Here is a 15,531-nt window from a genome sequence, read left to right on the forward strand (position 1 = left end):
TACACTTAACCAAGCATGAATAAACAATTTGGAAATTAGAATTATACATAAACCTTTTCTTTGTCGACAGGCATTTTTATGCATTCAAAGGTGGTTCCACAAAAAAGCAGAACACCATTTACAGAATGTGCCCCGAGAAAGTATCAAGTTAAAGCTACAATTAACATATTACACTTCAGTGTCGTCCAATTTCAAAAAAAAAAAAAATAAAGGCGTACCCAATGCACGAGACTCCCACCACTGCAGGGTCCTGGGAGGGTCATAATGCATGCAGCCTTACCTCCTTCACGGATAGGCTGTTTCCTGACTCAAACCCACAACCACTAGGTCACAATGGAGTAACCTTACCATTACGCTGAGGTCTGCCCTCTAGTGTCGTCCAATTTCTCTATCCTGAAAAATATGCCCAAGCTTCGTATACAAAGCCAGTTGCTCCTCGAAAGTAAGGTTCCTCAATATCTACATCATGATAACAACAAAACCAACCCAATCACATGTCTTTACAATTCAAACCTGAAATGATGAACAGACCAACACAAAGACAAGAAAAGGGGGGAAAAACCCTCACATCCATGCAAGCACATGCATGCACACACACAAGTATAACTCAAAGACAAGCATATTTCAGAGCAGCACTTCACCTGATCCAAGATCATCTCCACTGAATAGCTTTCATGCACAACAAATGACTGATGATAAATATATGCAAACACAGCCATCACCATCTACACAAACACACTATTATTAGGAACAGCATAAACTTGCACATGTATGTGATATCAAATTATCAACATTCAATTTTTCAGTGAGGATGTCAAGAATACATGGTCACACATGCACTACAATCCAAACCATCCATTCAAATAACTGCTAAACCATTGAATACAATTGTACATTGCTAGGAATCAGAGGCAAAGCCAAAGCCTACACTCAAACCTGGCCCAATTCACAGAAGACAATAATTCAGATTCAAGTTTTAGTCGAACTTTAGTTATCAGTGGATGCCAACGATACAGGCTAGGCACTAGCTTATCTTTGTCAAATGCCCAGATCCATCTATCTTTCAAATGTCAATTTCCAATTCGATGCTTGCCCAAAGAATGCTGGTCTATGTGATTTACTCTCTCTCCACTGGGTTAAGCTTGAATTAAAATTTAGTTTTCAGTGGATGTAAACAAATACAGGCTAGGCACTAGATTATCTTTGTCAAATGCCCAGATCCATCTATCTTTCAAATGTCAATTTCCAAATCGATGCTTTCGCAAAGAAGGCTTGTCTGGATGCTCCTCAAGCCTAACCAGCCTCTACAACCAGAAGAAGCCACACTGATTTACTCTCCCTCCACTGGGTTAAGCTTGAATTAAAATTTGATGTTGAACAGAGTCTGCTGATAGTGTGCGACTTAAGCCACCAAATCTATAGATAAAACATTAAAAGGAAAAGAAAAAATCTTCTGGAGAAAGTAAGTCATAGAATTTTACGTAGAAAGCCTTAGTAATGTATGCTGCAAATGATATTTGAAGAAATGGATTACATAAATGAAAGCATGAGAATGGAAGAGAAGCTGGCTAGAATTGTGATTTCAAGCAGTGCCAGGTTAAACAAACTAAAAGAAATAAAAAATGTTACTGAAAGTTTTACATAAAGTTCCTAGTGGAAAAGAAAGATTTGAATTAATGGACCCCGTTAATGAAAGAATGGGAAAGGATGGAGGTAGGCTGGCAATTAGGATTTGAAGAGGTGGCTTGGCGATTAGAGTTTGGAGCGATAGCTTGACAATCCTCCTTGCTGTTTAGGAGAGTAAGGTCTTGACTGACCTAATTTCTGTTTTCAGCCAGGTTATGTCATCTGGTCCTACCTGTGTTTTTTCAGGCTGGCTTTTTTTTGGGGGGTTGGAGGTGTGATGTGTCTAAAATTTTTCAAATAAGATAGAGATGTACAATATTTCCCTGTACAGGAGAGAGCTACACAAAATAAATATTGTCTGCAGGCCCAAAATTTCCTAAAACTTGACTCATGTCACAACGTGTGATTGCCCCCAAACAAAAACTCCTTCCCAAGTCCCAACTCCATCTCTAGCCAAAGAATTTGCTAAAAGAGTTGGTGCTCCTCAACATCCATTAGAGCAAAATGTTCCTATCATAATATAGGGCTCTAGTTTTTATAATTAAATGGGAAAGCCACCATGAAAGTTCCACCTCAGAAGCCATCCACTAAATCACCAAGCTTAGTCCACTGCCATAATCAGGTGTGGCCACTAGTGAGCTGCATAAATCAATAAACCTTGGACAACTACAAATCCAAGGGCATGCTAAGGTTACATTGTTTGGCCAACCCCAATCTCACCCATTCTCATCCATACCCTATTGATCTTATGACCTGATGCCATAGGGACTCCTATTCACCTGGGATTTTCTATAAGCATTACGCCACCAATGCAACATTTCTTCCCGAAGAATTGTCAATACCCAACCCTTTGTTCTGTATGGTCTAACAATCTCCCATTTCACCAAATGGTCACTCCTCTCTTGAGAAGACTCTCCATAAAAAAGTTCCCTCGGAGTCTGTTCAGTCTCTTGCAGACTCACATACCTTGGCTGGAGCCTTAAAAAGGCTCAATTGTTAAATCTATCAGATCCAATCTAGTCCCAGCCGAGATGTAATTCTTTCCCCAACCTTCTATGAACCTTTGCAATTAAAAGCTCCTAAAATGACTCTGCTTTCTGGTTTCTCCATGCTGGAGACCCAAATATTGAAATGCCCACAACTTCACACAATGCGAAAAAACCAATCCATATCCACATCAATCACATGAATATCTGCAATTCTAATCTTCCCCAAATGAAAAAATATTTTCTCTGTGAGTCAATTCAGCAGAGTTGACAAGCCAAAAGACTCAAATCAGAGAGTCAAAGGGTAATTCTCAGGTGGTGATCTGATCAGGAACCAGATCAGTTAAATAATGCTTATGATGCCTGATAACTAGTAACAAAACCAAAAAAGGAGTAGAAGCAAATACATACGACATAAGAGTATTGTTTCAATTTTTTAGCAGTGCACCTGGCAATCCATTCTGTCAGTAATCCCACCATGTCCCGGAATGCTATGACCAAAATCCTGCAATAATTTTCAGGGAAGGGTGGTCAACAAGCAAAAAATTTAAATTTAACATGCATTCAAAGTGCCATCTAAATTCAACTGAACAATCAAATGAGGAAATACCTTGATTTTGAAAGCTCTCTTAAAACCACTCGCAAAAAATCCTCCAAAAGGTGCTATGATAGATGCGAATAGACCAAGAGCTAGAGCATGATATTGCACTGGCAAGATTGATACCTCTTTCCATGGAAACTGCAAGTTTAATTTTTATTAGATGAAAAATTGTCTGCTCATGGTTTAATTTAGTTGACAATAACTCCTAAAGCTTCATGTGTTGTTATGGCACAACACTTTCATCAATATCATTATGCATGGCAAATAACTTAAGAGATGCAAACGTATTTCATTTCAGTCTTTAAATTTAATTTTCTATATTCTGGGCAGAAACTGTATATTCAGGATTTTGGTTATTGTAGTTTCATATATAGTTTGGTTCAAATCAGGCCTTTTCTTGCTAGGATGGATACTAGACAAATTTATTAAAGAGAGGAGAGAAGAAAGAGAAAAGGAAAATTTGACAACAGTATAGGCAACCAAAATAAAATTCTTTCGATCCCCAAAAGTTGGTTTACAATGAATATTAAGAAAAAAGAAAAAAGAAAAAGAGTCCTAATAGAAAGTACTAAAACAAACTCTTCTAAAACTAGGAAACAACTCAATCAAATCTCCTGCATATATCCAACTCTATAATAAAAATAAATAAAGTTCAAATTATAGAATTAACCCCAAATAGCTAAATAAATCCCTAAAAAGGCCGTACCCAGTGCACAAGGCTCCCGGGTTTAGCAGGGTTTGGGGAGGGTCGAATGTACGCAGCCATACCCCTGTTTCCAGAGAGGCTGTTTCCAGGACTTGAACCCGTGACCAAGCGTTCAGCAAGTGACCACTTGATCAATGCGCCAAGCACGACCTTCAGCTAAATAAATCCCTACCACCCCTTATTAGACCAAAATCCTGGTTGGGTTCAGTTTCGTCTTGGTCTGGGTTTCCAGATCGAGTCACGCCGGTCCAGCCACGATAATGCTACTGCATCATGCTCCCAATGACATACCATTCTTTGATATCCTCTGGCTGAGGTCCCAGATCCCAAAGCAACACACAAGGCAAACCTTAAGGCAGTTCATCAGGTCCTTGACTTCCACACCACCTTCCCTCACCATTTGGATACCATTTGAGTAGAAAACCTTCCTACACCCTGTTCAATTAAATTTAATACATACTTGTAAAAAGTGGTCTCAGCCGCAGCCAGCACAGCACTTCTCCAATCCACACCCTGCCTCTGCCATACTTAAACACCTTCTCAAATCCCCATTCCCCCTAACTATTCCCACAACTACTCAGGTCCTGAGAACTGTTGGACGCAGCTTGATTTCCCACCCTATAACAAACCATACTTTTGGAACTACAATAGCAAGCATATTACCAAAGCCAGCATGAAATGATATTTTATGGAGAAACAATAGGGGAAATCCCTAATACACAAAGAGCCATAGCTGTCATGGCGCCAAGGTGAGCCCAAGCAGTGGCCACCTTGTCACCATGGCACCTAGGGGAGCCTAGCAACTAAGACGTGCATATACCAAGGGGTTTTAGGCGTAAAATACAAATTTCTTCTCTTTAAGATGTAATTTTGAGGGGGGTTCATATGAAAAATAAAATTTTATTTCTTTTACTTGTAAATATGAGTGGCAATATATAAAATAAAAGAATATCTTCTTTAAAGTTATAATTTTAACAAATAAAACCCAAAAGAGGTGGTCTTCTTCTTTCTCCTCTTCCTTGTCCTTCTCCTTCTTCTACCGTGGTTGGTGACAGTGGATGATGGAGGCAGTGGCTGCTGCACCTTTTCCAGTGGTAGTGCAGCTACAACTACTTCTCCCCATTGGTCTTCTTTTTTTGGGTGAATAAATAATTCACTACTAAAAACCCGTAAGTGGGGGAGGGGGGGAATACACAGGGGAAAAGAGGGGGGAAGGAACAAAGACGCAAGCCCTAGGGAGAAGGGACAGGAGACTGAAGAAGAGAGACAGATAAGCCCCAGGAGACAACAATACACCTGTTCCCTGGGGAATCAATAAGAGAACTATAGGGGAATACGTGGAGCTTGGAGCTTGGAGCTGACATCAAAATAGATGGCTTTCCAAATCATCTCAAGAGAGCAGGAGTCGAAGGTCTATCCACGAAGATTCCGCTCCATCCAAATGTGGGAGATAACAGCACCAAACACAAGCTTTCCTACAGTATCATATATAGTATTGCCAGAGAAGGACATATCCAACCAAAGCCACTCCCTTGAGAAGGGTAAGGGTCTTCTTCTACCAGGCCAGCAGGATTCAAGGTCTTTTTTCCAAATACAAGAGACAAAGGGGCAAGAGAAGAAAAGGTGATCAATGTCCTCAAGACCGTTCCAACATAGGATCCAGGAGGGAGAAACAGAAAGCTGCCGATGGAGGAGAAAGGATTGGGTGTGGAGCAGTGGGTGAAGGCTCTCCAGACTGTAAAACTATGGCGGGGGATATGAACTTTAAACCAAACAAGGTTGCACCAAGGGACTGTGAGGGCTTGAAGTCTAACAAAGTCCCAAGCTGAGTGGGAGCTAAAAAGGCCCAAAGGGGAGGGGACCCAGGAGACCCATTCCGAAGACGAAGGGTTGGGGGGAGGGGGAGAGAGAGAGGCCCAAAGCTGGGAGAGACTAGGGGGGAGGGGGAGGGAGGGGACCAGGAACCATGGGAGATGATGGCGGAAACCGGGGCATGTTTAGGAATACCAGAGGAGTACACCGAGCGGGCACCAAAAGTGGAAAAGAGGACTCAGCAATCTTGGAAATGGTAGCTCTAAGGGCTAAGGGACGGAGGAGGATTTTGCGCCAGACCCAAGCCAAGAGGAGTCTGAAGGCTGGTGGACAGTCCAAATGGTCTCTTTTTTGAGGAGGTAGGAATAAACCCAATTGACCCAAATAGAGTCTCGCTTAGAGGAGATTTTCCAAAGCAGTTTGAGAATACCAGCCAAATTTGAATCGTGGATTCTGCACAAACCCAGGCAACCCTCAGCTTTGGGGAGGCAGGTAGCAGCCCAGCTAAGGGGATGGAGGAATTCAGGAGATTGTTTTCCTTTCAAGAGGAAATCGCAGAAATGGGATTCCAGGGCTTTGATGGTGGATTTGGGAAGCCCATAGATGCCGCACCGGATAGATGTAGGAGGATTGGAGAACTGATCTAATGAACTCAACCCTCCCAGCATAGGAAAGAAGTTTACCCTTCCAGAGTTGGAGCCTTTTACAAATTAATCCCCATTGGTCTTCTTATTCTTCCACCCTTTGCCCTTCTCTTCTCCTTTCCTCCATTTCCCCTGCTCCTCCCCCCCCCCCCCTTTTTCTCTCCTTTTTTCTATGTTTCTGGGACGTAGGAACCTCGACAACTTGGTGGCCGTAGTGATGCAGTCAAGACTGACCAATTGGGCTTAGGCAGGCCAGATTTTGAGCCATAAATGGGGTTTTATAGGCCTTGTTTACTTGTTTATGGATTATTTACTGTATTGAGCCTTAATTAGTAGAAGTGAAGCTTGTACACAGGATTAGTAGTTAAGCGTTTGCATTAAATCAGGATACTTATTAACTAGATAGAGTTTTGTTTTGAGTCTACTTCATTAAGTCAGTGTTTGAGAGTGAATAGGAGTCCTTTAATGTCAATTATAGAAATTTAAAAGGTTATATATATGTATACACCTCCCATCAATTGGACATGATTTGAGTTAAAAAAAACATTTTGACTTTTCTTAAGAGTTTTGGAGCTGTTGAACTGTGCATATTGGATTGGTCATTGGTATCTCAGGTCCGATCTCCCACTCGCTCTTACCAGGTGTGAGTTTTACTCATTCTTCTTCTTTGTTCTACTCATTTTCCAATTCTGGTATTTTCCTCTAATTCTTCTACTTCTCCCTCATCTCTTCTAATATTCTTCTCTTCCATACAGAATATTAATTTCAGAATCCTACCAATTTCTTGCTAATTATTAAACCTGATCTGTGAATCCGATATTTCCGACTTACTAGAATAATTCTAGATTTCTTAAAACAGATCATCAAACCCAGCTATATTTTACTCAGTTCTTGCTTGTTGCTTGAATTTCACTAGCTGATTTTACTTATTTAACGATCTTTGATTCTCAAGGTTCTTCTATCAATTGATAGATCTGTTAAACCCTTACACTCAAGCTTGTTCTGATATCTCCGGCCAAAGTTATACTTTTTTCTGATCTATATACTCCCTGTTTCTGCGATCCTGTCTGTACTAGTCTCTTGTTGGGTTTTCCTGGTTCGGATTTAATCTGCATTATCTAGGATCTAGGAAACCACCTAGGCAACTATGCAATGCATAGACCATACAGTAAGAAACTAGAAAAGTACATCAAGTATGATATTTTAAATCTTTACAGAATAATAATCAAGTTCTGCTGTCAATAAGACAGCCCCAATACAAAAATAATATATTCTGTTATGACTTATGAGGCCAACTAATACAGTAAAATGTCTTCAGTATCATGAAAAGAAAATAGTTGTACAACAATTTTAATTATTTCTTTCAGCTTTCCACTAAATATTCAATAAGTTTGAAAGTCAAAGTAGGCAATACCTAGGAACAACTAAGTATTGCTTGCTTACTCACCCATTGAGGAACCCAAACAGGCAAAAAATAAAATGCTGGTTTGAAGAGTGGATCAGGATCACAGTGAAGCCAACCAGTTGATAAATCCTGCACAATTTTTTCCATGGAAGTGGTTAATAAACACCTGCCCGAGATTGCAAGGTTAAGAACACAGAAATGCATTATCTATTCAAAAAGTTACCTTCTTTGGACATGTTAGCCACTGAAAACGCCCCATGATATTCGCTAACTTCATAAGACATGAATTATCAATTCCTGTTAGCATGCATCTAATTTTTATAAACACCAAAAGTAAAGAACTCTGAAGCCTCATAAAAAATACAAGTTCATTCAAGAGATGAATATTAAGCATGCCCAAAGCATGTACTGTAAATAAATAAATAACTTAACAAATAACAGAGAATAGGTTTAAATGTTTGAATGGCAACCAAGCAGACAATTACAAAGCCCATTTCAAATAAAAAGGCACAGTGAGAAAGTGGTGTATCTTAGGAACCCAAATGATCATCTCAGTTAAATCCCCAATAACTACTCAAACACAGGCCACAGAGAGAGCAAAGTATGGGACTGTGCCTCTCAATTTCTCATACACAGACCGGTTCCTTGGGTGAAAATTTCAAAGTGACACTGATTCAAGTTAAAATAAGAGGGAATCAGAAATATTTCCCAAGAACAGTTAGCAATCAATGACTCTCAGAAGCAAGCTTTGAAGTCGTCAGGGAAAAGAATACATCATGCTCACCATGAAGGCAGAGATGATAGTTGTAACAGATGCTCCAATAAAACCCTCCCAAGTTTTCTTCGGAGACAACTTGATTAAAGGTGTTCTACCGAAGAAAAAACCAAAAAAGTAGGCAGCAATATCATTGATTACAATAAGTGATGCTGGAAGAAGAAACCTGCATGGGTATCTAGAGTTTATCAGGAAAGAAAATGTTAAGAAAATATCACCTATATTAATATACTTGTCAAGTGTAACATCAAGAATAACTAAAAGGATTAAACACAACATCTGAAGAAATAAGAACCAATGGAAATGTACTTACATGAAAATAATAATGCCACTGCAATTCTAAAACCAAAAAGGTACCAAGAGGAGAATCCAGCCTTGTAGACCTTTCGGTAAAATCTGATGAATGGCAAGATATTACAATAAATCCTTCAATGCGGTGTGAATTGTTGTTGTGTTGATACACATCGTTGTAGCCCTTACTTAACAGCTCGAGCTTTTGGGATAAGTGGTTGAAACATGGAATCAAAACCAGGAGGTCGGGTGTTTGATCCCTGGTAAGTGCGATGGGTTTGTGTTATGTGCCGTTGTGCCCTTTACGTTGTGATGTAGATCAAAGTTCCATGTGTAGCCGCAAGAGAAAGTCTCAAAACCAGCCCGGTGTAGTTGTGGGATTCAACAGCTGTGAGAGGCAGCCTGGTCTGATGATGTGACAGATTTTTTTTGGTTCGATGTAGCATCTCTATCAAACTCGTGGATGATTTTTTTTTCCCCAAGCAGAGGAGAAATGCCACTGCAATTCTAAAACCAAAAAGGTACCAAGAGGAGAATCCAGCCTTGTAGACCTTTCGGTAAAATCTGATGAATGGCAAGATATTACAATAAATCCTTCAATGCGGTGTGAATTGTTGTTGTGTTGATACACATCGTTGTAGCCCTTACTTAACAGCTCGAGCTTTTGGGATAAGTGGTTGTAACATGGAATCAAAACCAGGAGGTCGGGTGTTTGATCCCTGGTAAGTGCGATGGGTTTGTGTTATGTGCCGTTGTGCCCTTTACGTTGTGATGTAGATCAAAGTTCCATGTGTAGCCGCAAGAGAAAGTCTCAAAACCAGCCCGGTGTAGTTGTGGGATTCAACAGCTGTGAGAGGCAGCCTGGTCTGATGATGTGACAGATTTTTTTTGGTTCGATGTAGCATCTCTATCAAACCCGTGGATGATTTTTTTTTCCCCAAGCAGAGGAGAATTGATGCAGATAAGTCACCTAGAGGGCTTATTTTAGTGGAAATAAACTTTGGGTTGGGTTATGTAGGTGTTGGGCTTTTGATCTCATAGGTTTACTTTTTAATTGGCCAATTTAATGAGCCTAAAATATGGGTAGAAAGTAGGAAAACGGGATTTACTTCATTAGTTTAGTTAGAGTCCTGTTTGAGTCTGTTTCTTTCATTATTTAGTTTCCTAGTCAGTTTATGTTACCTTATTCGTTAAGGATTGTGTTAGGCCTTTCCCTTCTAGTGTTTGAGTCTGTTTTCGAGTCTTCTAAGTAAGTTTATAAGGGGCTACAGCCTTGTTCATGTATTTAATTAATGCTATTGAGAAGAAAAAAAATACCATAGCCTTGTGCTTTGCTCTGTGAGAGAGTATGGTGAGATGCCATTGGTGAGAGACCAAAATACGGTGAGAGACTGTGGGTGAGAAACCTGGGAGAGAGTGGATTCTCAATCCAATCCTATGCTTTTCTATTTTCTTCTTTGTTCCTATTTCAATCAATTTCATTGTGTGATCTACTACAAGTTCTAATTGTTACCTAGTATTTTGTAGATCAAATCAGCATTAAACTTTATTCAAGAAGATCCTGCCTGGGGGCTAGGTCCTTCGTGATCCAACCTTACATTATGTTGTGCCCCTTGATGTCACGTGTAGAGCCATGTGTGTGTGGGTCTGCACGTGCGGAGGGGTGTTGTGTGTTGATTAACATTGTTGTAGCCCTTAACAGCTCGAGCTTTTGGGATAAGCAGTTGGTAATTTGAATGAGCCACTAAGGATTCCATTTCTGACATACCACCAAACATACAACAACTCAACCTTATCCTAACTAAATAGGGTCGGCTACATGGATCCATGCAAAGACAAAAATTAAACATAGTAGTAAAAAAAGCCCAACAACATCAACAAAAACTCAGCAATAACCCACCAATGGGGTCGGCTACATGGATCATTGCCCTCCAATCAGCTTTATTCGAGGCCATACTTGAGACAAGGCCCAAACTATGCATGTCTTTCCTCACTTCTCCTAAGGTCCTTTTAGGCCTGCCCCTAGCTCTTTTAGATCCTTCAATCTGAATCAATCACTCCTTCGCACTGGTGCATCCCAAGGCCTCCGTTGAACATAACCATACCACCTCAAACAACTCTCTCATAGCTTCTCCTGAATAGGGGCTAGTCCCAACTCAACTCTAATATGGTCATTCCTTACTTTATCCTTCCTAGTCTTGCCACACATTCATCTCAACATCCTCATCTCTACCATACTTAGTTTATCTACGTGCCACTTCTAAACTGCCCAACATTCCGCACCATACGTCATAGCCGGTCGTATGACAGTCTTATAAAATTTTCCTTTGAGCTTTAAAGGAATATGACGAACACACAACACGCCGGTTTCACCTCTCCACTTCATCCATCTTATTTTAATTCTTTGGGAAACATCATCCTCTATATCGCCTTTTTTATTTATGAATTACGATAGATCCCAGATATCTAAATAATCACTTTAAGGTATCTCTTTATTACCAATACTGACCACCTCATTAACCGTCAGAGTATGGCTAAAGTTGCACACCATGTACTCTGTCTTTGTTCTACTAATCTTAAGACTTTTTTATCCAAAGTAGATCTCCACAACTCCAACTTGACATTAATCCCTGCTTTTGTCTCATCCACCAACACAATATCATCAACAAAAAGCATAGACCAAGGAATCTCATCTTGTATGTCTCTAGTTAAATCATCCATGGTAAGCGCAAACAGATAAAAGCTTAAGGTTGATCCTTGATGTAGCCCAAACATAATTGGGAACTAACTACTTTGACCCCTACAGTTCTTACGCTAGTCACCATGCCATCATACATGTTTTTAATTATGTCCATGTATTTACATGGAACCCTACTCTTCTCGAGTATATGCTAGATTAGCTCTCTAGGGACTCTATCATATGCTTTTTTAGGTCAATAAGACCACATGGAGATCCTTCTTGCCCCCTCTATACCTTTCCATGAGTCTCCTAAGTAAGAATATAACTTCCATTGAGGATCTACCTGGCATAAAGCCAAATTGGTCCTCCGAAATAGTAGTATTCTTTCTCAGCTGGGTATCAATAACCCTCTACCATAACTTCATCATATGGTTCATTAGCTTTATGCCTCTATAATTACTAAAGCTCTAAATATCACCTTTATTTTTGTAAATTGAGACCACAATGCTTCTCCTCCATTCATCCGACATTTTCTTTGTACTAAAAATATTGTTAAACAGTTCGGTTAGCCAGGCTACACCACATATTATTACACTCTTCCACCAAACATAAATAGAACACATTCATAGAAATTAAATAGCAAACTTCCCACAATAAATAAAAACAAGCACCAAATAACCCTAGCATTTCAGTTGGTTAGAGATAAATGGGCAAGAAAATAGCTGCCATTTATATACAAAGAAGGGTAAAAGGGGGGGGGGGGGGAGGCATTATATTTGGGTCAATGGAAATAGGCTAGTATATACTGTAGGATATTATCCAACATTTAGAGGGCCTACCTATAAAAAAAAATGGAAATAGGCTAGGCATGACAGAATAGGGCTTTTAAGTAGAAGATGGGTTTAAAGGGCTGAAATGGATTTAGGACTAGGAAGACATAAAATAGCAACTAGAAAGTAAGGGGACCAAGGGCTAGGTAACTAAGGTTTTAATGGGAAAGGGTTTTGATGTGCAGGTTATGACTGTGCATGGGTAAGGTATGAGAAAACATATGGGAAGAAAGACTGTGCATGGGTAAGGTATGGGAGCATAATGATTGAAAAAATAAAGCAAAAATAACAAGAAAAATAAAAAAGGGATAACTAGATGAGGTACAACTCAACTTTGGTTTATTGCAAGCACCAACCTGGACTAGAACTTGGGGAGGAGCAGCAAAGTAGACAACAACTCAACTGCAATTCAATAAAGCAAATAACCCTTACCAAAATAAAAAAATAAAGCTAATAGCAATTCAACCAAATAGCTACAATATCCCCCATCTCCTAGTATAGGCCACAGTGCTTCTAAAAATGAAAACCATTGACTTATTTACTCCCATAGCACATGTCACCTCCATGTTTCAACAAAATAGAAACCTTACAGATCTTCCATATTTACTCCCAAAATCTCCCAAATTCTACTTCTTTAGATTGTTCTCAAATTTTCTCACCCATGATTCCAGCCATGGTTTGAGAACTCGGTTTCGGTACTGGTTTCGCCCAGCCAGAAAACCGAGTTGGGCCGAGATCTCAGTGAGATGATGTATTTTCATATCGCCTAGTATCTCGTCTCGCCATCTCAAATTAGCCAGATCTCGCCGAGTTCTTGTTCCATGATTCCAGCTAACTATTTCCTAAACTAAACTTAGAGGGGGAAAAGAAGCTCGTCCCCCCCAACACTCCCCCTCAACCTGGTACGGGTATATTTGTCACTCAGCTTGGATACAATTGAGGCCTTTGAGAGAGCATCCACAATCTAATCTCGAGACTGCACATATGAATACACACATCAACCCACAGTTCAACTTTTCCTTGATAATCCACTTCAATGTGCTTTATTAGACCATGCTAAACTAGGTTTTGGACAAAACTAATTACAGCTTCATCGGGGAACACTAGCTCTCCCAATAAGACTTTAGCCCTAAAAACTTGTATACTCCACACTCCTTCAGGTCACAAGATTACCTCCTATTGTAGTGTATAGAATCTAGAGGTGAATCTAGTCAGACCATGACCAGCCCCTATCATATCTATAGGCTTCCATCCTCATATGGCCATGCTTTGTGCCATAATCCCCTCTCACAGACTGGCTTCAGTACCTTAAGATCCGCTAAGCAGCTTCCAAATGGCATGTGGTCAGGGCATGCAGAAACTGATTCTCCATGCCAACACCATCAGTGATAAGAGAACGTAACAGAGACAAGTAAATCAACTTCCCAACCAATCTTTGGAACTAACAGCACCAACCAAAGGAACACCACTGTATCCTCAAGTTTATGGTTTGGCTAGATGAGACTTTCTGCCGCTCCACATCAAGAATTCTTGCTTCTCGAAGGTCCTTGAACTCAAATTACTAGCAAGTTTATCCTTCAACCAGTTCATATTTTCATTGTCATTTCAAGTCATCACCGCATCATCTGCTTAGAAAACAATATCTGTAACTTTCCTCTAATAATATTTATTACGAATGGTGTTGTATTTAGCTTTGTATTCATATTTTTCTCATGGCCCTCAAAAATCTATCAATCCAAACATGAGGCGACTATATTAACCCATAATGGGTCGTATTTAACTTGCATTCCCATGAAGGAAGATGTTCTTGACATCAAACTGCTGCCAAACCAAGTCTTGATTTGGAGCAAAAAATAGAACAAAAAATATCACTGTGTTCATTCATCTTGCCCACAGGAGCAAATGCCTCATAAAAGTCAGTTCCACAATTCTAGGTCAACCCTTTGGTCATACTTGTGTTGTTAATATTTGACACTATACACCCATCTGCATCCACCAATTCTTTCCATTTAGGGAGTTCAAACAACTAAAAGGTAGCTGATGCAGTGGCATTAGAGTGGCTGCACAGACACGATAGACTTTGGAAATCAAAGCCCAAAAGGTCCATCCATTCTCACAGCCATTGGGCTTAAGTTTGGGTCCAAGCAAGGCTCGTAGTTGGTAAATAGTTAGTCTTTTAACTAGTTGGGTGAACTAATTTGTTTTCCAGGGGCATTATTGTAATTTTAATTTCTAGTGTGAGGCCACAGGTTTTGCTGTTTAATTAGTGTTAGTCTAATCTAGTCAAGTCAGTGTTAGTAGTTGAGTCCATAAACCGATATTCATTTTTCAGGCTGTCATGATGCCTGCATTTCCATAAAATAAAATAAATTTCTTAAGTGTGAGACCCAATGACAGGTTGTGCTGTTTAATTAGTGTTAGTCTAATCTAGTCAAGTCAGTGTTAGTAGTTGAGTCCATAAACCGATATCATTTTTCAGGCTGTCATGATGCCTGCATTTCCATAAAATAAAATGAATTTCCTTTTTTATGCCATTATATTTGTCATGTGCCATGCAATGCATAATGTCTATTAGGTTGCTTAGTAGTAGTTTAATTCTGTTAGATTATGTTTAAAGTGTTTGAAGTTCACTCAAAACACTACTTTTTGACTCCTATTTAAGAATGTAATCCCCCATCTATTTAGTAAGATGAAAAGAAATTTATTTTGGGACAGTGTGGCTGTGAGGATTCTCTACCCAACCCTCTGAAACCCTTCACCTAGCAGCAACTCTGTTGCTCCCCTATTCTCCTCTTCCTTCTCCCTCTCTTCTCCCCTGCGATCCCGGCTTCTCTTCTTATTCTGCCCCCAGATCTGTTCTCTCTGCCGCAGGTACTGAAGATCTTCTCTGCTATCAGACTTCTCTGAACAGAGCAGTTTATATTCTTTTAAAAGAAATCAATCTCAGAATCTGTCTGAACCTAATAAATTATTACTCCGCTTCTGGTTTTGATCTCTTTTTTTATCTTAGATCCCCATCTGGTATTCAGTCTTATATCCTGCTATAATTCAAATTTGTTTCTGAATATTTTAATTTATTATTCTGTTCCTGGTTTCATTCCTTCTCTCTTTCCCAGATCTGACATTAATATCAATTCTGTACTCTGTTACTAAAATCAGATCAGTTTCTCTATTG

The 15,531-nt window shown here is 39.7% G+C and overlaps 1 protein-coding gene across 2 annotated transcripts in view; it reads right to left on the bottom strand.

The window, feature by feature from the left end:
• The window catches only part of LOC122641991 (phosphatidate cytidylyltransferase 1-like), a 27,241-nt gene continuing 11,710 nt past the window's right edge, over positions 1–15,531 (bottom strand). Inside the window, exons 7-14 of one of the 2 annotated variants that reach the window (XM_043835363.1) lie at positions 8,565–8,721; positions 8,004–8,051; positions 7,823–7,909; positions 3,223–3,351; positions 3,061–3,117; positions 642–725; positions 385–459; positions 1–190 (exon numbers count right to left, since the gene is read on the bottom strand). In XM_043835363.1, coding sequence (XP_043691298.1) covers positions 176–190; positions 385–459; positions 642–725; positions 3,061–3,117; positions 3,223–3,351; positions 7,823–7,909; positions 8,004–8,051; positions 8,565–8,721 — 652 coding nt within the window. In that variant the 3' untranslated portion in view covers positions 1–175. Of the gene's footprint in view, positions 191–366; positions 460–641; positions 726–3,060; positions 3,118–3,222; positions 3,352–7,822; positions 7,910–8,003; positions 8,052–8,564; positions 8,722–15,531 lie in introns of both variants that reach the window. The other variant, XM_043835362.1, reaches the window with a different exon arrangement.

Source organism: Telopea speciosissima, chromosome 10 (genome assembly GCF_018873765.1).
Source record: "Telopea speciosissima isolate NSW1024214 ecotype Mountain lineage chromosome 10, Tspe_v1, whole genome shotgun sequence".
NCBI lineage: Eukaryota > Viridiplantae > Streptophyta > Magnoliopsida > Proteales > Proteaceae > Telopea > Telopea speciosissima.